The 21,484-nt window shown below is 42.3% G+C and overlaps 2 protein-coding genes across 13 annotated transcripts in view; both read right to left on the minus strand.

Annotated features, from left to right (window-relative positions):
* The window catches only part of LOC125009066 (discs large homolog 1-like protein), a 101,210-nt gene extending 99,382 nt beyond the window's left edge, over positions 1–1,828 (minus strand). Inside the window, exons 1-2 of one of the 2 annotated variants that reach the window (XM_047586610.1) lie at positions 1,526–1,828; positions 359–532 (exon numbers count right to left, since the gene is read on the minus strand). In XM_047586610.1, the coding sequence (XP_047442566.1) occupies positions 359–532; positions 1,526–1,544 (193 nt within the window). In that variant the 5' untranslated portion in view covers positions 1,545–1,828. The remainder of the gene's footprint in view (positions 1–358; positions 533–1,525) is intronic. The other variant, XM_047586611.1, reaches the window with a different exon arrangement.
* Positions 1,829–5,855: 4,027 nt separating this feature from the next.
* Positions 5,856–21,484, minus strand: part of lrrc7 (leucine rich repeat containing 7) — a 114,593-nt gene continuing 98,964 nt past the window's right edge. For 4 of the 11 annotated variants that reach the window (XM_047587608.1, XM_047587609.1, XM_047587606.1 and 1 more), the window contains 9 exons: positions 21,099–21,344; positions 19,636–19,848; positions 17,944–18,111; positions 16,325–16,444; positions 15,921–16,128; positions 15,475–15,731; positions 14,652–14,744; positions 11,063–11,137; positions 5,856–9,137 (listed from right to left, as the gene is read on the minus strand). In XM_047587608.1, the coding sequence (XP_047443564.1) occupies positions 9,027–9,137; positions 11,063–11,137; positions 14,652–14,744; positions 15,475–15,731; positions 15,921–16,128; positions 16,325–16,444; positions 17,944–18,111; positions 19,636–19,848; positions 21,099–21,344 (1,491 nt within the window). In that variant the 3' untranslated portion in view covers positions 5,856–9,026. Of the gene's footprint in view, positions 9,377–11,062; positions 11,138–14,651; positions 14,745–15,474; positions 15,732–15,920; positions 16,129–16,324; positions 16,445–17,943; positions 18,112–19,635; positions 19,849–21,098; positions 21,345–21,484 lie in introns of all 11 variants that reach the window. The other 7 variants (XM_047587617.1, XM_047587611.1, XM_047587610.1 and 4 more) reach the window with 6 other exon arrangements.

Here is a 21,484-nt window from a genome sequence, read left to right on the forward strand (position 1 = left end):
CCCAATAAATGAAAACATGGTATAAACTTGCACATACATTTTAAATTAATAGTGTTTGAATGAAGCTGTGTGTCCAAATACTCCAAAGTACGGTTTTGTGATCCGGTTGAATTATGCCCTTACTTCTGCATGACAATACATGACAATAAATATCGCTAAATATCTTGATTATTTAATATAGTCTAAGAAAATATGCACATGCAAGCATTAAAATGTAGCTAAAGATGCAATTAAACATGGCTAACACTCAACAGAAAATACCTCAAACAACTCAGCACCTTGTCTATGTACCCTTCTTAAGGAGACGTAAAGTCCTGGGAACAGGTGAATAAATCCCGACCGCGTTTAATGTTCTTACCGAGGAGAGCGTTAAAGAGCTGACTCTGGAAGACATTGATGACTCTGTCCAGAGACTGCTGCAGCTGGCAGTCTTCCTCCACAGACCCGTCTGGTTTGGTCTGGTTCTGGTTCTGCTGTCTCTGGTCCAGTTTGACCCGATACTGCTGGAGCAGCTCCAGGGCTCTCTGGGCGTCTGAACACAACATAATGAAGGAGTCACAAATACGTTTATAGTTCCCATAAACAGGAATGGCAAAAAATTCCCCATGCACTGGAGGATGCAGTAAAAGTTTACACTTAAAAGCTGGTTTAGTTTCTCACAGGGTCTTAGCTGGGGTAATAAAAGATAAATTGGCTTCCTTGATATAGTCATCGCAGACACAGGTATAGTTTTATACTCTTGTTCTTCTTCTACAATGGGTTAAGGTGCATGTTCATCCTCAGCTCAATACAATTTCATTTACGAACTGCACATAGGCTATATGTTTACAAAACGCATATTCAGTTTTGATTGACATTTTTCTAATAATCTAATCATCACTGGAAACAAATATTAAATTGAAAACCATGTATTTATGTTTCCTTGATGCCATCACGTAGAAAGACAAGGAATTTAAAGCCCCTATAATAAACCAATTTGGAACGTTGCATTCCAGCATGAACAGCTGATTAAACCGGAAGCGGTGACATGTCACCGTCAAACTCGGACAAACTGTGTCACCGTTCAACTTTATACGTGTACAGAAAGATGTTAAGCCATGTGGCGATTAAATCAATGCAATTTAGTTGTTCTTTCCGTATCTTCAACCGAATTAGTGGACGAATAATTGGGAACGACCTTTTTGACACAGCATAAAGTTAAGCATTTCAGTGTAAACGACCAAAGATGTTGCTTTGTGAATATCCACGCCGAACTTACCACGACGTCTGAATATTTAGTAAGAGCTTGAAGGGGTTTTTCTATAAGTCCTACTCGTGCATGAATACACAACTCAACGTTAAATATCGCGTTTTCCAGAGAAGCTTCGTGCGTAAAAAGGCTTCGCCCACAACGCAGCCTTATGTAGCGAATAAAAGTGGCTTATTCGCCGTCGTTTCTCAAAAACGGCACAACACGTGGAGTGACTGCGCTACTAGAAGTGGAAATACAAGTAGGTAATTATAAAAAAGCTTTATATTTATTTACCTTTCTGTCGCACAGGCATGGTGGCACTCACAGCCCTCCTCCCCGCGTCGCTGTGACAGAGCGTCTGTTTTTACAGATGTGTGCGTCTGTCCCGCGACAGCCTCCTTCCAAAGTGGGACAACAAACTGTCACTGCAGCGGCCAACGCAAACCGGGGGTTACCGCCCAAAGAAAAACTTGTTAAAAACCAAGGAAATCGGACATGACAGACGCCGCGTGGACTTGGTTCACTCCCCTTTCACTTTAAGTCTTCCTCCGTTTCCCCTTGGCCAAACTAGTTCTGTATTTCTTCATTCAGGTGTTCAGGTGACTCAAAACGCTGTTCGACCGGTTAGACGGTACAGCAGAGACACACACACATACACATACACACACACACACACACCACACACACATGGACTCACTTCAAAAACACCATTAAAGCAGGCTTGAAAGGCTCTTCATAAGAAGCTTGTGTCTTGCAGGTATTGTCATGTTAAACAGCCTTATTGTGTGCAGTGGATAAAAGCCTGGTTTATTCCAGGGTGTGGACTGGAGCCAATCCACTCAGCGCAGAATTTGGTTTACTGATACAGATCTAACTCCCACATTAGATCAGTGTAACCCTCTCCTGTTCCCACTATCGGCTCTTAGATAAACTGTGTTTATGGTGCGCGCATGCATGCACACACAGCAACACAAAAACAAAAGGAACGCTAAGTGTACAAGATAAGGAGGCCCTTCTGAAATATCACACGTGTAATCCTGCCAGTAGCTAGGAGAAGTTCATCCTTTTGTGAGTTTTGTGTATTGTCGTGGTAAGGAGCATATTGTGTTGAGCGGGTTATCCTTCCTTTACGAAGATGTCCCCGTTGGCTGTGACATAAAATCATGACAGAGGCTTCTTGTCCATTCAGCTAAACTTCTGTTAACTTCTGTTCTTACAGTAAGTGTCTTAATGGTCCCTAATGATACACCTTAGACACAAATGTGATTTGCTGTGTGTTTATATTCATGAATAAGTCAAACTGTTACATACACACAGAGCCCTACTTTTGTTCTGTTATTTGGTTCATTCCAAACTAAGTGCTGTCAGCCTACATAATCACATTTATTTTACGCCTCAGTTTTGATCTTCAACTAATCAATTAGCCTGGCATAGAGTATTAGTCTGGTGCCACATCCATGGGGCAGGTTTCAACCATAGACTGTATAAAACATGGAAAAACCATCTTCCCTATCCTTGCAGGATATGGATACAGATCTCCTTGGGCTCCCCTATACCCTAACCCTCAACATGTAGCAGAAAAACAAGAAATAAATAAAATGGAAATATAAACGTTAAAGTACACATATATCTGGCACTGTATTGTTTATGCGATAACATTAAAATGATCCAAACTCTAGATTTGTGAAACATAAACGGTCTGAGCTGAATGTAGCCGAACATATAATTGATGTCATCTAGAAGCACCGGATACTCTGCGAGCTGAGCTGGCAGCCCGAGCAGATCTGGTACCTACACCTGTTTGGAACCAGAGTCTGAGCTGTACCGATCAAGATCGGAGCCCCGTTAGCTATGATCTATACTGCAGCCAGTCATCAGGGGGAGCTCTACTTGCTTTGGCTTCAATTTTGAGAAGCAGTCATGACGTCCATCTTTTATGTACAGTTTATGGTTTCAACCTATCTTTAACTGTCTAATCAGCAAGTTAACCACTGCACTTACCAGCACAAAGACACCAAACTTATACACAGTACTTGAAATTTACTTACCGAAAAGACTGGATGTTATGTTTCTTGGATGTTCCGTTAAGCAAGTTATTGTTTGTATTTAAAATGATCCAAAAAAGGGCAAAAACCACGAACACAGCTCATCTGACAGTCAAAGTGTCCATTTTAAGCTTTGATGAGTTGCCACAATTAGCGAAATTAGCCTCAAAACAGTCTGTAAAACTGGACATTTTAACAATGAGGTCTATGGGGATGGACTTCCTTTTGGAGCCAGCCTCAAGCAGTCATTAGACAAACTGTTTTTGGCACTCCAGCATTAGCTTCATTTTGCAGACCTGGTGGTTGCCGCTTGGTTTCAACCCAAACAGAGAGAAAAAAATATCTCTAAATGCAATTGGACTGACCTATAACCAGTCAATGTAATTTTATTGTAAACTAATTCAACCCCAAGGCACTCAGACGACGTTTTATGACTAGAGGTTAAACCTCTCTCCAACGCAGCATAAAACCCACTCAAATGATGTGAATGGCCTGGCCAATCTTTGCCGGCAGTCCAAGGGAGCAACTCCAGACTAATTTAACATTACAAGACATTTGCGGGCATTTTATGAACAAACTACTTGTTATAAGTGCAATTTCAGACACATTGCTTTCTGCTGGTTAGCAGCGGGTCTTGTGTTCGACCTGATATTCTTACTGCACCAGTAGGAAAATTCTGAATAGCAGTTACCTTTACTGAAAATGTGCAGTTAAAGCCTATGAAAAATCCACGTCACTGGCCAGTCAGAGTAAAAGCTGAAATAAGCAGGAATGCGAAATGCAATGCAAAATGTAAATTACAAAAATTCCTGACTGCCTGTGAACAGTGGAGCGGTTATGGGGAAGCTTCAGCAGGATACCACACATATGCAGGCAGCAGCCGAATGCAGGTCATGGACTCGGCCTCTGGTATTGTTATCGATCAGGTCACGGAAGCTTATTGACTGTTTTGGTGGCTGCACAAAAAAAAAAAAAAAACTCTGTATCTCTTACACACACTGACACACACACACACTGATTCCAGCATAATATATGAGCCAACGTGGGCAGAAATTTATGCATGATTGTGTAAGCGGGCTAGTCACTCGGTACACAGAAGTAACTTTTTGTCCAGAGCAGCGTGTAAAAAAAACTGAGCAGAGAGGAAAAGGGAACAAAGAGACGTCATTCTGCTTTTGCCAGCCCGTGCTGTGGTGTGCGTGCAGTGTTACCCTCGATTGTCCATTGTCGGCCTGCGCCGCAGTGAGCAGAGTTCTTGTGCAGGGGCCGCCGATGCCAGGAGGACAGAGGGGAATGGTACAAGACAAACAAAGTGGAGAAAGGTTAGGGAATGGCACCTGTGTCATTATAATGCAGCTAGTGGATTATACACTGCAGTAGTGGTATGCTCTAGGATAATGCAGTACTGGAGGAAATACTCATTGCGTAACGATTGACCATAACATTATGACCACCTTCCTAATATTGTGTAGGTCTCCCTCGTGCCTCCAGAACTGTTGTTATTCATGGGTGTTGTTATTCATCCAAGTCAACACAACCTGTGATGTGTGCCTATGTGCCTGCGTCAGGCTGCATCCTGCTGCCATCAAGGAGTGTCTTAGCTATGGGGTGGTCCCTGGTCTTTTCCAGGAGGGTGGTACATGTCTAAGTAACATCCACGCTAATGCCAGATCCAAACGTTTCTCAGCAGAACACTGTATTGTCACAAGATGGTCAATGTTACTTACTTCTCCTGTTAGTGGTCATAATGTTATGCCTGATCGGTGTGGTGCATTAAAGAGGAACCAGCATTTTATTGTAATAAATGACTGATGGATTCAACTTGTTTTTTTCCCACTGTTCATGTTTTGTTTGCCTTTTTTTTTTAATGTTAAAATGATGACATTTTTATGTTAATGTCTCTGTGCTGTACGCACACACACTGATCATGAATGAGTGCATTGTGCCACAGCAGGCCTTAAAAACATGGACTTCCCTCGTAGTAAGGAATCGAGTTTCCACATACAACAGATCACTCATTTAGGGACTTCGTCTGTGTCAGATCAAAAGCCTGTTCAAGTTCTAGCAAAAAAAAAAAAAAAGAGACTCCCATTGCTCAGTGACTGATTATTGTTTCTGTTGCATGTGCAAAAACAGCAATTAAAGTAATGTTTTATGCAGTTAAAACCTTTTCACTGACACTGGCTTTATCCGCACTTCTGAGGCGGCTGTCTCTCTGTGATCCATGGGTCAGATAAGAATAGATGAGATGACCAGATCGAGAGGGATGAAGAAGAGTCAGGCTGTCAGACTAATGGACAAAGAGACAAAGGAGCATCTGCTGAGATGATGAGAGGCTCTGCTGAGCGTAATCCACAAAGGAGCAGAGGTGACTTTTCATCACTCTTTCCTGCCTTCATCCATCGCTTCCTTTACTCACCTCATCTGCGTCTTTTTATTTCCCTTCCTATTTTGGACCCTGCCGCTCCTCTTTCATCTCACTCCTTCCACCTTTCTCTCCCTTGCCTTGTCCTCTCTCTTCCTTCTTTACTCCCCAACCCTCCTAAAGACAGAGCGCAGTGCACCAGAAGAAGCCCAGATTACCAATAGTGACATTTTTATTATTTGTACAATAGAGACTTTAGTACATTATTCAAAACACTTCTTATATACTGAAAAAATGGTACGTCCCAAAGCCCAAAATGGCTCCAGTAGAATCGCTGCACAGCATTTTTTCAATTTTATACATATATTATTTTTTGTAAAAACTGTATCTTAAATAGTATGTACAGATAGCGTCTGCAAAATGCATTCTAAACACATGATATATATTATATATACTTCGGCAATTACATTTCTCCGCATTAATACTCAAACTTAAAACTGGAAGGATTTCAACTTGCATGTGCAAATAAATAATGAAATAAATAGTTTCTGTTAAAACCGCCACTAAAATTCGTCCAACGTATAACTCGACAGCGTTTCTCTCCTCGGAGGTCAAAGTACTTTTTGTCACACAACAGAAGAAGCAGCATTCAAGTTGGGTAGGTGTAGGTACTGCAGAAAGCATGAGTACATTCACAATCAATATGAGTCGTTGTAAATTGGATTTCATTCACAGCTATGTACAGTGACACCGTCCTCATTTGTTCAGCTCTTATGTAGTTTAAACACATAGAAAATGACTGTTTTTATAGCCATATACATATATATATAATATATATTTGTATAACACAAATTCACAATTACAGTAGAAATACATTTTATACAGTTTTGGATAGTACATGTGTAGGTCTCCAAGTCATACTGTGCGTACTTCCATCCATAACTTTGTTATAAGTGTCATTATAAAATATCACAATTTTTGAGCAAAGCTAAGGTATATCAATATATTTAGAAAGAATTACCTGAAACATGTAGTAAAAAATAATTATATTATCAAAGCTTTTTCTCTGTTTTTTTTTTTTTTTTTTTATGTTTTGTTTTGTTTTTGTGTTTTTTTTCCGTCACAATATCTTTGATATTTCAAACTCTAAATAGGGCTGGGTGGGTTCACCTGTGGCTAAACTCTCTCAACCACACGATTTACCTGTGCCATCTTGTGTCGCCTTGTGTTAAATCAACTGACGTCTAACGCTTATTAGGAGAGCTGACACAAAATGGGCACAGGATGCGATGGCGTCATGTCACGTAAAAAGCAAAGGACAGTGACGGTCGTTGTTTCGCTCCGGATGAGACATCGGATGTTGTGCAGAACAGAACAAAATTCACCGCTGTGAAATGTCTTTAAGACGCGCGTTGCGTTTACACACAAAGATGGAAAATGAACCCCTTCGCAACTTCTCAAGTGTAACCGTGACGCTCAGACCGCGCTGCCATGGTTGCACCTTAGGCCAAAGGCTTCCTGTACAAACTCACATCTCTTTTTTTAACTTCAAATATTACCCGACTCTATCTACATTTACCAACCAAGTCGGCAAATCTACAATTTCACGTAGCGTCTTGTAGCATCTCTTCTAGTTGCACTCAACATTCAAGTGTAAGTAAAAGGAAAAACCTTGTGACACAGATCCGATCTTTCACCCGATTGTCTGAAAAAGGACAGAAAAAAAAAAAAAACAGCTTCTGTGCTAAACATGGTTCATTCTTGTGGGGACGCTTTTTTCTTTTTTTTTAACCTTGTTGCTTTCCACAGGAAGGACAGAGGTTTGGACACAGCCTGCGAACGCTTAGATTTGAAACTGAGCCAGCGCTTAAGAAACTCTCTCCAGGCTAGATGTGTGCAGATCAGATCTGAGCCACAAAGAGGTAAAGCTCTTGTAAATACAACCGGCGAGCGGCAGAGGGTCCAAACGGGTCCAACAAAAGACCATCATTCTCATTGAAACTCAAAGCTATGCTAGAGACGTCTAGAAGCCAACAACAACAACAACAACAAAAAAAATACATAAAAATAAAAAATGTCCGGCTGCAAGTGACCGATGATATGAAAGCATGCTCTGACTTTATTGTACAACTCAAACCCCTAAAAATGAACGTGACAGTGCTGTGACAAGAGTAGAAGACTTGAAAAGATGGCACACGTATTAATAACAGTGTTCAGTGTGAGTGCGTTTTATGTTCCAAAATCAGATTAAATTATCAACAGGGCTTCATTATGCAACAGTTCACAGAAGTGTGTGTGTGTGTGTGTGTGTGTGTGTGTGTGTGTTTGCCTGTGTGTGTGCGTGGCAGTGTGTGTGTGTGTAAACATTAGCGTGACTTGCTCAATAGATGGCACTGCAGGACAAGTTAGGCTCTGCTGGAAAGCTCAACGGGCTGAGCCTCGGAAATATTGCTTTAGGACTTCTCAGCACAGCTGTGCAAGCAAATGAAAAATACGAGTAGCAATGGTGAGCTATGAAAAAGTGTTTTCTATACAGATAAAATAGTGATATACTTTAGAAAATCATCCGTTCGGAGAAACCGTCCCTGTGTGCTCACAGGAGAGAATTCAGAATATAGTCTATCAACAATAATTATATTAATCATAAACGTTTAGAGCTGTCTGTTCAGGCCCTAGGGAGAGTGCAGCTCTAGAAAGTTGAATCTCTATATATGTACACAAGGCAGAAAGTCTTAAGTTTTCAATTTCTGTACAGTGGAGGCAATAATACCTGCAGAACGGAGGAAAAAAAAGACAGCGGGAAAAGAATGAAACACGAGACGCAAAAGGAAAAGAAGGACAAAAAGGATTAAAAAAATATATAGAGAAGACGGCTGAGAAAAAAGACAGAAGTGCACCATGTGCTACACTAAGCAAATCAATCAATTAAGATCAATCATGGCGGGGAGGGGGGGGGGGGGGGGAGTTGGAGAAAGGCAAAAGCATCCACGAAACTAACCAACAAAAACAAACTACTGAGACAGAGAGATCAGATGACTGCCTAATTAACAACCAACCACAAAATCCAAACTGCAGCAGCCCTGTGGGGACTCCAAGTGTAGAGTCCTCTTGTGGTCCGTCCAGCCGTCGATCAGGTCCCTGACCGCCGGTCGACAGAAGAGCCGATATGTTTGCTATGGTACATTTGGCACTGGTATTTGCCTTTGGTCCAGCAATAGGCAAATAAATGTCTGTGTGTTCCCCTAAAAAGGTAAAAAAGGCTCTTTTTTTTTTTTTTTGTCAGTTCCACCAGCCTCCAGCGGAGGGCAGGTGGGGTGGCGCGGAGATGGCGATGAGCAGAGAAGAGAAGCGTTGTTGTATTTGTTTGTTTGTTATAAAACTATTTCTAGCGCGTGCTGCTGTCTCTCAGAACCACCAAGTCCACCGTCCGCTGGAAACTCTTCAGCAGAGAGACGGCTGTCTCGTGCTCCATGTGTAAAAAACTATGTCCGTTAGCCTGCAAGGCAAACACGCAGCACAGTCAACAGCATGTGTGTGTGTGTGCATGTATGTATAGAGGTATGTGAGCTGCAGGGTTTGTTTTTTTTTTAGTTTTTTTTTCTCTTTTTGTTTTTTTCCATACACATGTCTATGTGTGAGTGTTTGTGGAGGGATGGAGGGTCACTGCCATCATTATCTCAGTAACACATCACTGTTGGGGAAAAGAGAGAGAAGAGGAGGAGCTACACAGTCATGCTGTAGAAAGAGAAGGGGTAAAGACAAAAAAGGGCTTTTAGATGAGTTCATCCAGCTAAACTGTACATCTGTGGAAAGAAGATGAAGAGGGGGGAAAACATGGAAGGGATGAGACATGAAGGGAGGTAAATCTATCACAGTCGAAGCACTGACAGCTCATTTTCACCTCACAGCACAACTCTTATCTTTTGGGGCCTTAATTCTAGGATTATATTGGAATATATAATAGTAAAGGACTTTTAGAAGCGAGTTCATACTTAGTGCACAGTGAGTAATTTAGTTGTATGTAAAAGCAGATTGAGAAAAATTATAATTAAATCTGGTAAAAGACTTGGAAATATCTCAGAATCCAGACACTTGTAGTTTACAAGTGTTCTCAAAGTATTTTGTCTTGTACCTGTGTTGCAGAAAATTTAGTAGTAAAAAAAACCCCAAAAAACTATGTACTGTTGGGCTTACCCAGTGGGCTACACATATCAAACTAAACTCAAAAACCGATATATATGCATATATATCGATATATAAGCATAATATGACATAATATTTTTTAAGCCCATATTTGTAAGTTTAAAAGGTAAAATTCTGACGTATCAGCTGATGTTTGTAGTTTCAACCAGGTTTTCTTCATAAACAGGAAAAATAACTCAATGGCCATTCCTCACTAAAAGATGAGCCACAAAACGTGTTTAAACGGTGGCATTTTTGTAATAGTAATCATAGTTTATAATGGAACACATACACCAATCAGGCATAACATTATGACCTAATATTGCATAGGTCTACCTTGTGCCTCCAAAGCAGTTGTGACTCATCAGAGAATGGACATGGGTATTTCTGAGGGCGTCCTGTGTGTGTCATTGTGTCTTATAGGTTGGGGGCCTCTGTGGATCACAGATATTTGGTTTGGGATCTAGTGAATTTGGAGGCCAGGTCAACACCTTGTGCTGTTTTTCATATTTTTTCAGTTGCTCCTGAACTGTTTTTGTGGGTGCAAAAGTTTCCCAGCAGAACACTGAATTGTCACAAGATGGTAAATGTTATTCACCTTAACCTGTCAGTGGTCATAATGTTATGCCTGATCGGTATGCGCTTATCCAGATATAGCTGCTACTGGCTAATTTAGTCATGATGTAAGTCTTTCCAGTTAAAATCAGACTTGTTTTCCGCTCTTCGTATTTAAATATTCTTATTGTTTCGTGATGAGACGTTTCGCTGTTTTCACCGTTAATTGCGTCGTCGTCTCACTTCGTCACTCCAGCTACCGAGCTGTCAGTCTCGTGCTCATGATGATAAAAGCCAAACGTTTTCTTTTAGGTCCCTGAAATGTGCAATCGAAGCTCCATGGGTGTCACCAGCTGATGATGAACATGTAGAAAGTGTGTGTGTGCGTATGCAGAGGAGTCATGCTTGATTTCTGGAGGGTGCAGACACAGAGGCAGAACATAAAGCAGGAAAATGTTTGAGACTCTTATGGGATCTACACTAAACAGACGTACATGGTGTGGTCAGCCCAGCAGATGAGCTGCAGGTCACCAGCTGGACAACCAGAGTAACTTTACTCTGCAGGTTAATTTGTTAAGGACTGTCTTTTTTTGTCCCGCTGAATGTCCTGCCTCGCTGTTCAAACACTCAGTGTTGAGGAGGCTGATTCTGGTCCTGATTTGATGACGAGTGAGAGGACGTTACCTGCAGTATCTTGTCTCCGGGCTGCAGGGCAGAGGCGGCGGGCCCGTCATGCTGTACCCTAGTAACAAAGATACCCTATAAGTCAAAATGATACACCGTTAGGACAACACAGGGACACGATGGTTTAGAATCTTTGCCTTTCTCATTCTCATCTCAATATCCACCACCACCCCTCAAAACAAATCACATTTCTGCCAAAAAAAAAAATATGCATCTGGTTCACCAATGTCTTTTTTAATTTTTTTTTCTAAATTTAGATGCATGCAAATGCTGCAAATTTATTATTAATTCTTAAGGATTTCATAATTTAGCAACTTTCTTAAAATTTGCAAAAGCTGAGTGATATGTTATTTCCATAAAGACATGTCAATATGGCTTAGTAGCAATTTATTGGCATAGAATAGACGTTATAAAGAGAGAAAACTAGCCGTAGAGTAAATATATAAAGAATATAGGAAGAAGAATAGGTGTGGGATGGGTTCTGACTACGGGAAGGAAGTAGGTAGCAGGGAGGGCAGAAGAGATTTCATCACCCCATATTTTCCCCCTCGATCACCCAAGGCAGAGATTGTAAAAACACCAACATCTTTTCACAGAGAGCTGAAAGATGTTTTTGAACACAGAGGGTGTTGGACAATGCAGCTGTATTGACTCAACACGGTTCAACAGGTTGTGCACGTGTTGAACGCACAGTAGTAACAGATAAATGTGCCACAGATAAGTGACTCCGGCTGAAAACCAGGAGCACGAACGATGTGGTAGTGACAGTGCAGCTACACACTACAGTCTGTGAGCGAATGCAGGAACAAACACATATATTGCACGTTCAGAAAATGCACATTAGAAGTACATGTCTAGTTAGTTTAGGACTGACATTTCATGCAGTGAGCCTCACATGTACAGACAGTCAAACAGTTGGTGATAAATTGTTTAATTTCGAATGCAAATCCACATCCTGAGAGAGTGGACTGTCTGATCTCATATGGAGCTCACCGCACGTTACAAACAACTTTGTTAGCGGCTGAAATTGCGTAGCGTTAGTCACAACAATTAAACATGTACGCTTCATGAAGCGGTTGCACACAAAGCTGCAGCATCCGGCAAAAATCCTCTGAAGAAATTTGGAAAAATCTGGACACAATTGAGGACGAGGTTTTTTGCAACTGCTTGATCACCTGAATAATTACAGCTTAGTGCGCAACAACAGCATATCTCTCAGCAGCAGGATCAGGAAATTGGATTTTCAAAATGTTTATGACACAGATCTGAGTAAAAATCCATGTTCTGATCCTTAAAACCTCCCGTCTTCTGTTCTTACACCGGGCCCGAGGAGGTAATGCATCAAAGCTCAGGATCCCAATCCAATCAATATAGGAACTGAGGCGCCGCCTCTACTCGCTGAGTCCTAATTAGCCAAAAGTGAAAATGACCCAGTGGCTTAGAAGGTGTTCACTAGCCTTTTAAGCCCAACATAGAGGATCATTCTCATTTCCTTTTAGAAGGAACCTAATAATGACTTCTTGGAACGACGCGTAATAAAGATCCCCTGTTCTCAGAAGAGTGGGCAGGATTATTCTGTGTCTACATCCCTACGGAAGGATTATTACTCCAGAATAAGAATAAACATCCTGTGTGTTTCTAGATACATTTAAGGATATAGGGGTTGTCAAATTTCAGATTACAGCTAAAAAAATAAATATATATTTTACACTGTTACATAACGTTTGAAATCTGGACATTGGTGTATTTTCCTCTACCCCAGACCACCAGCTGACCACCAGGGGGAGCCACAGCCCACAGCTGCAACGGGTTCTTGAGATCCAATCCATAGATGTATAATTTAGTAGTCAAGCTGTTTTCAAACATAGACCTTTTCAACTATCTAAAAACTGGGCCGATTTAGCATTAGCCTTAAACCTAGAGGAGTCCTCTCCAGCCAAAACAGCCACAGATATATCTGTGGAAAGTGTTGGGGGGAAAAAAAAAAAAATAAACCTTAATGAGTTCCCAGAAATGGGTCGGAAAAGACGATCAAACTGCAGTCAGAAGCGTCTGCATTAGTGTGAGATAAACCGATGACAAATCGGTGCGAAGATGATCAAACGATGAAGGAAACCTTCGGCTGCTTCAGGAACATGCGTGGGAAGAAACAACGGCGTGAGAACGAGGAGGTAGGGGAGGATACTTGGCGTAAGGTCAATAGAAAATGTCATTCTCTGTCAGGTCTTGTCTGAGGCCCTATAGGTGTGGCCTGGTCAGGTGCGTGTCACACCACAGGGAGGACATCTAAATCCTTGTTTACACTGTTCACACGCCCGTGACTCAGAGAAGAATAAACATTTGGTGACGTTTACTGTAGACATCAAGAAAATCCGGTATTTTTGGAAGCTGTAGTATGTTTGATTTTATTCTTGAGACTTCCTTATATGTATAAACAAGTATGTCCATATCTAGACCTTATAGATGGGCTCATATATATTTATAATTATACATTCTTGACGAGAACTTGTTGAGAATCTGTAGAGAAACCGTTCATCTGTATTGATTCCGTTTGCTGCCACTGTAACACAGCATTAATAATGGACAAACTGCAGCTGCTGGAAGTCTCAGAGACACGCGGAGAGGGGAACGATAAAATAACAGCACGAGTCAGCAGCTGTTCCACCAGTCGTCTGCTCAAAACTAAAAAGTTAAATGATGAATTGACAGTTTCCGTATAATCCGTTGACTTAAATAATCATTCCTCAAAAGGCCCCGGACGGAGGCTGAATGTTCAAAGAGCTCTCATTGGCGCCTTTCTATTAATAGACCAGCTGTCTCGTGTAACAATCAGTAAAATCTGTCGTACTACCATCCCTAGATCAAAGTGTCGAACATCTAAAATCACCCACGGCGTCCCAGAACAGAGCAGCCTTCCTAAAATAGTAGTCAGAGCTCCAAGAGCAGCCTGGGCTCCTTTAGACTGACTATAGCAGCGTGTTTCTAGGACGGGCTGCTATGTGCAGCGGGCCTGGGGGATCTGCAACCCCAACAGGCTCTCAGCACAGGCACACACTGACAGACTCAGTCAAAAGTAAAAAAAAAAAAAAAATGAAAGAGTTTGGCATATCTTGTAATGTACATGCATGCTGGCAAAAAAAAAATGTTTAAATTTGCTGACGTTACTACATTTTTTAAAAAGTGATGATCCTGCCAAAGATCATAAAGTTAAACTACAATACGTAAATTCAATTTTTCATTTGCATGGATCCAGTATCAGTAGTCCTAAAATGACTGTATGCAAGACCCAAGTGGCTTTATAACTAGTGGGGCTGACAATATTATGGGATTAGTTTAGAAGTAGCATGTGAATAACCCAGGGAAATAAGTGTACAGGTAATTAATTAATTAATTAGTTCATTAGAATTCATAACCCCTGGTCAAACTGCTTTTCCAGCAGACTCAAAGTTAACCGAGTCAACTGCCGCCCCACAGACAAACAGACAGACTGATAGACGAAATACTGCGGTAACGAGCAGCAGTTTCCATGGCAACTCTGAGGTAAAGCCGGAGAGGCTGTGATTGGCTGGCGGTCCGGGTCAGGTCGTACCATGTCGGAGGGTTTGAAGGGGTTCCCCTGGCCGCTGATGCCACCAGAGATACTGAAACCGAGACCAGGGTTCTTCTCTATTCTCACACACAGCTAGGAAGAAAGAGGAAGGAGAGGAGGAGAAAGAAGGGAAAACAAAGGAAAGAAAAAAAGAAAGACAACTGAAAGTGAAACACAAAGGTCGTGGGAGCCGCTGCACATGCACGGAGCGAACGGACAAAATGTGGAAAAAAGTGCACTCGTGTGACGTGTGGCACGGTTTGGCTGCTATACTGGAGGTCCTCGGATCTTTGGCAGCGGCGCTCGAGCTACAAATATCCCTGTCAGAGTTGTTCTATTTGGCATAATGAGCGCCACGCCGTACTCGTAAGGGGACAAACACAAGCCCTCGGGAGGAGCAGCTGATCCTGCTGGTGCTAATGACTTCATGCTCCCACTTCAACTGATACACGGATCTCCATCTGTGAAATATTTCTGAGTTACAATGACACCTCCGGGAGTTTTTTTTTTTTTTTCCTAGATCTGCTTCAGCACAGGCTGTTTCTGTGAATTACATCTCATCCTTACATTTGGTCTCCTTCACTTGTGTGATCCCCTCCTGAAACCATCAAAACCATTACACTGCATATCTCAAGCATTTTAGAGTAAGAGGAAGCGTACTCTGTCAGTTGCACAAATTACTACAATAATAACAACAACTAATATCCTTTCTAACCTAGTTACTACCTGTTCGGCCAATTGAGCTCAGCTAATTTTCGAACAGACCTCCAGTATAGCATGTGACGTGACTGCCGCAGGCACACACACATAGACAGACGGATACCTGTTCCTGGAAACCGTCCGTGCTCTTCTGGCCTTTAGTCTGCAGCAGGCAGCGAGCGCTCTGAGGCCGTGGGTTGGTGTGGGTCATGACGACCTGGTTGCTATGAACCATGCCCTGGTTGCCATGGTACTGGGGGTTGGTAGAGGGCAGGGAAGGCTGGTGGGAGCTGTGGGGGTTGTACTGGGATTGGTTTCCAGATGGGGACATAGCCATGGACATGCCACTGCTGGAGTAACCCTGGCCTTGATTGGAATGGGCTGTATGGGGAAAAAACAGAGACTGGTGGCATCTAATAAAAACAAAACATTGTAATGTTGAGCACTAATTGTACAACTGTTTTAAACTTAAAAACTTCACAATTGAATTTGATTGGAATGCATGGACGACTGAATACATAAATCAGTGTGCACCCCTCTGCACCATCTTTGGGTTTCAGTACCACTTACCTTGAGACATGTTGCCTTGGTACTGCCCCCCAGAGGGAACCACGGACAGAGGCATCCCTGGTTGGTACTGACCACCGCCCTTGTTCATCATCCCGTCGTAGCCCTGCTGCCCAACCACACGATGAGGCGTAGTGGCCGAAGAGGAGGAAGAGGAAGTGACGATCATGGTGTTGTGTGACTGGTGGGAAGGATTGTGGGAATGGCCGCCCTGTGGGAAGGAGGACGGGCAGTTAGGAATATATGTAGGAGATTAGCTAATTAGTAGCAAGTCTCAATTTCCCAACTGAACCACTTTTAAACATCATGTGCAAAGGAACTAGCATGTTCAGCTACACTCTGCAGTCAGAGAGTGTAAAAGAGGCTGGGAACAAGATGAGACATTTCACTGATTAATCAACAGATACCTTTTTCATGAGGTTATCAGGGGGGACGTCTCTCCTGCCAAGTGAGTAGGGAGCCCACTGGTTGCTCCCCGATACCCCCTCCTGGTCATTGTCCAACATGGCAGCTTGCTGAGAGGGGGTCTGAGAGAGACACACACAGAGCGACCATTACTGAAAGTGAACTAGATCCTTTTGATTTTATGAATCAGCTTTTGCCTGTCCGCCAGGTTTTTCCAGAAGAACGTCACTAATATTACAGCCAGTATCAGGCATCCCATATTTGAATGGAAAGATATTTTAAAGGTCCCATATTATACGTTTTTTCAACAATTTTAGAACTGTTGAACTAGAATCTGACCCAGAAGGAGAGGTTCCTGAAGAAGTTCAGACTGTAACTTAGTTTGTTCATATGTGTTGTAACAGTTACCACCGTGTTGATAATGCTAGCTTCCACTAACTCTAAGGGTAATTGTTGACGTAGCTGCAAGGGTTCGTTGATGTAGCCAACAACAGTGCAACGGCCGTGCTTTGCACATATCTTTGCCATGTGTGTTTGCGAGGAGAAAAAATGGCACCCGCTCCGTAATTTTAGAGAGCGGTCTCATATATTCGGGAGTCAAAGGCAGTATTTATTGTTTCCCCGTGTGACATCAAGAAGGGAAAAATCTCAGATCCACCTGTTTGAGCACACATTTGCTAAAAAGTGGACCAAACAAGTGAGGGAAGTAAGTTTTTTCACTACTCATGCCTCATACACAGGCTATGGGGACACATATTACTGTTAGAAAACCTTTGTAAAAAGAATTTTGCATAATGTGGGACCTTTAAATTCACCAAGAGCTTCTGCTTTAAAAACTTCAAAATAAAAGTATATCTCTGCAGCTTTAATGGACAGTTAATGTTATCATCTTGACTGGTGCACCTGTACAAGCATCTTCTCCTAACCGAAGCCCTGCCCAAAGTAAAACACAGAGAAGTGCTCAAAGAAAAAACACGGTCTGAACTCTTCAGTGTGCAATGAGCAAAACTCTTCTAGAAAAATGTGTTTTCTGGTAAGTTTCAAGGCATTCGATATATATAACCTTTTTTTTTTTTTTTTAAAGAGTTCCAAGAGCAAAAGTGCAGCTTTTCTGTTCTAAGTGGCAGGTAGATGAGACATGAAACAAGCCTTTAAAGATCATAACAAACAAGCTGCTGTCAGTTCTAAGCCCTAAAATGGTTGAATGTGGCATAAATAAGCAATGCCCAACGACTTCAAGCAAAGTTTAAAAGACAGTGTATCTTAGGGTGGTGAGGGCAGATGTGTTCTGTTTGTTGAGCTGCTTCCGCCTTGTTGTCTTGTTTTGACTTAACTCAACCACAACAAGCCACCATGCTGCCACACTTGGACATTATATAGGTGAGAAAACATCATGGGATTTGAACGGCAACACCAAGACACGTCACGCTTTTCACTGATTCTCACCTTGTGAGATGGTAAATACGGTAGTTAAAGTATTCTTTATTATAATAGCAACAATTTAACCATAATTCATGGCATCTTTAGGTGAAGAGGCAGAGGCTGCGGTCGTCTATAGTTACTCATGAATGCAGTAATAACAGCAGTACCAGGGGTTCGTTGTTCTCAGAGGGATACTCACAGCATTAGCAGACGGAGGAGGAGGTAGTGGCAGCCAGCGGCCAGCAGGGGGCTCATGCTTAGTGTTATTGTAAAGGTTAAAGTTCAAAGTGCTGCTGCGCCCCTGGCCGTGACCCCCGCCCTGACAGAGCATGCCCAGCGTGAGCGTGTTGTGCTTTAGGACACCACTCTGATTGGAGAAGACAACATCACACGACACGGGTGAATGTGGGGGAATGGGGAGGGGCGGAGCCGACACAGCGGGCTGCAGCGTGGCGACAACACACTGTTAGCTCCACAAACAGATAAACAGACAAACAACAGTGACACGGATAAAAACAACAACAACACCAGTGCAGAGTTGCTGAAAGCACAGAGAAATGTTAGCTCGTGATCGGTCAATACACACAGAACATTGTGTCAACAGGTGGATCAATTCATTCCAACAGTACAATGTAAGGTTTCAGATCTTTAACATTTGTGGATATTATAACAAAAACTTGTCCACTCTCATGTTAAACTTCTACCTACGGAGAGTCCAAGAGCTGCATTGCCTTACTTTAAACTTTAAAGACATGGTGGATGTATTTGCGCCTGTGAAGAATGACTTATTAACAGACGGCCAAGATTCTGCATGTCATTTAATAAAGCTTACTTCACAGCTGTGCGCTCCAGACCTCCTCCCTACCTCCTCCCTACCATGTCTGATTGTCTCGTCTGTTGAGGCTCTGGTTCTAAATAATTAGCCTGACATTTTGGAAAATATGCTCATTTGCCGTCTCACTGGGAGTTAGATGAGAGGACTGAAAGCCCTCCCATGTCAGTGCTGTGAAAGTGAAACGAGGAGATGTAAGCTCCGGAAACAAAGGTTAAAAATCAGTCTCCCTCCAAAGGTGAAATTATCTGCGCCTCTAAAGCTCTTTACTATGTTTAATCTGTAAAAAAAAAATAAAACATAAAAACAAGAGTATAAAGTGGCTAAAACCAATAGGTTATATCATAACTGCGTAAGAAATATGGGATTAAGATCACGCCACATGTTGAAACTGTGATGTTGAAAAGTTTTTAAGACTTGCATTTAAAAAAATTTAAACTTGAGCTTTAAAATGGTGATACTTTATTTCAAAACTGGGGGAGAAGCGTGTTTGGACTCGTGTTGTTGAAGCCCGGTCGAATCCATTGACTGTACATACGAGGTCAGACAGCCACAAATTCAAATTCAGCTTACAGACATGAGAGGGGCATCAATTCTTTTCACCCAACTTTTGGTAAAAAGGACTATGAGACTCAAATGAGATTTCTTTAATAATACTACTAATTCTTAGCTAAGTGCCAAGATAAGCCCTTCACAGTACTCTCATCCTCAAAAAGATCTTGTGTTTTCTATGAAAGAGATAAAAATGTCAGACATGAGAAAGTCCTAACTGCTGTATCATAAATTAACAGCAGATTTCTTTTGTTTGTCTCAGGAAATGTGATTTTCACGGCACATATCCGGTAGTGAGTGTGCATTAGGTCAGGCTGACAGAGCGACAGTGTGGAGTGGACACACATGCAGCCGGACACAAATCTGGTCAACCTTACAACACAGACTCACACAGATACAAACAGAGAGGGCTTCTGAATGCCGTGTGTGTGCTTGTGTGTGTGTGTGTGTGTGTGTGTGTGTGTGTGCGCGCTTTCTCTCAAGTGTGCCTGCATTGGTTTGACGTACCCTGTCCAATCGTTTGGCCTCTATGTGCCTGAGTAGCTGTTGCCTCCAGTCGGCCGGCATCTTGGAGGTGATGTCTTCGGGTTTCTGCGGTACGACGGGTCTTACTTTGATGGTGTCGTCAGGTGATTTCTCAGGACAGGTTGCCAGGGTGTAGTCGGGTGGCATTTTCTCCAGGAGAGCGGCCATGGTGGGACGAGCTGACACTGGACGGGCCTGAGGACGAAGGGTGAAAATATTTTTACATCTGGATATACTACATGGGTTTTTCAACTGCTTGGTGAACAAAAAGGGGGTGTTTAGCTGCTAAAATGCTAAATGTTTCCAGGGTAGATGGCGGAGACCAAAATGGAGATAAAAGTAAATATTTATAATTTATTGAGTGACCAAAAGAACGTGCAAAAATATCAATGAACTGTGATGAACTGTGACCTGAAAAATCAATTGATGCAGGATTTCAGAACAGATGTTGAACATTTTGTGTTACTTAGACCGAGATAACATTTTTTCTTTCTAATCTGTAACTGAACTTAACAACTCATGGTTGACATTTGCTATTAGTTTTGCAGGTTTTTAGTCATGAACACGGACAAACAGTATAAAGTAGAATCCAGTATTACAGGATTATAAAGGACACGAGAAAGTCAGGCAGATAAGTACGAAGTAGTAGTAATGCGCCAACTATACCAGCCTTGCCTGGAGGAAATAAAGCTTAATCTGAAGGTGAAGTCTTAGCATAACATCCGATGTATATCCCAACCTTCACTTTTGCGCTTTGGCTAAAAACAGCAAGAATAAGACTGCAGCCATAAGTGCTATATATAAGTCTCTTAGCTCTCAGCTTCCTCCGTGTGCCCTGCTTCTTCATGCTGAAAGGTGCCAGAAAAAAAAAATGCTTTGCGCACCTAATCAGTATGCTGCTGGACACCTCGCTGTGACTATTTTTGGAAAGTCTGACTTGAGGCAAACCCATAACATCCTGAAGGGATTATTTATGGACACGGGATTGCCTTTGGATCTGGAATATGGCCGAGGCAAAGGACACCAGCACCACTCTGCCTGGTCTGCCGCTACAATAACCCGGAGCCAGGTAATTGCTGGAAAATGGAAGGATGAAAATGCTGTAATCCCAAGTCCTCACACCTCTCTGAAAAAAGTAGGCCATTTGTTGTGCGAGCCAAGAATTCTTTTATTTTTAGGCGACTAAATCTACTTCAGGGACAAACTGTAGCTTAGAGAAACTCAACTTCACTGCTGTTGGGAGAGGGTATGCAAACCGTGATCTCTGGTGACGATGGATGTTTTGACATTTTTGGCACATTGTGCAAAACCATGATAAATGTCCTTTAAAGCAACTTGATAAATCCCTCCACATCTACACCTTCTGTGTTCCTCAGACTTTGCGAAACTTGACAGAAACACAAAACTTTAACACCTTCCATCAGCGCCTCAGGTGACAGACGTACCTGAGACGCTCCGTAAGTCTCAGTGCTGTAGCTCCTGGCAGACAGGGGACGGCGTTGAGTCAGGCTCTTGGTGGGATAACCAATCATGGGCTTCTTCTGCTCCTGGTAGGTGGGATAGTCGTCATCATAGCGACCGTTTCTCTTGTTGTGCATCATCTGACTCTGGCTGTCGGCCATGTTGCTGAGAGCAGAGTGCTCCATGGGTGTTGAGTAGGCGAGAGCCCGGCCATAGAGAGGGGGGTCCGCCTGAAGATAGGAGAAGGGAAGAGAGGATAGTTTCATAGGACTACATATTCAACAGAGGCATAAAATGAAATAACAGGCAGCTGAATTGGAGAAAATGTATGCTTAACATGCACACACATAAAAATAAACATAAAATCAGC

Source organism: Mugil cephalus, chromosome 6 (assembly GCF_022458985.1).
Source record: "Mugil cephalus isolate CIBA_MC_2020 chromosome 6, CIBA_Mcephalus_1.1, whole genome shotgun sequence".
NCBI lineage: Eukaryota > Metazoa > Chordata > Actinopteri > Mugiliformes > Mugilidae > Mugil > Mugil cephalus.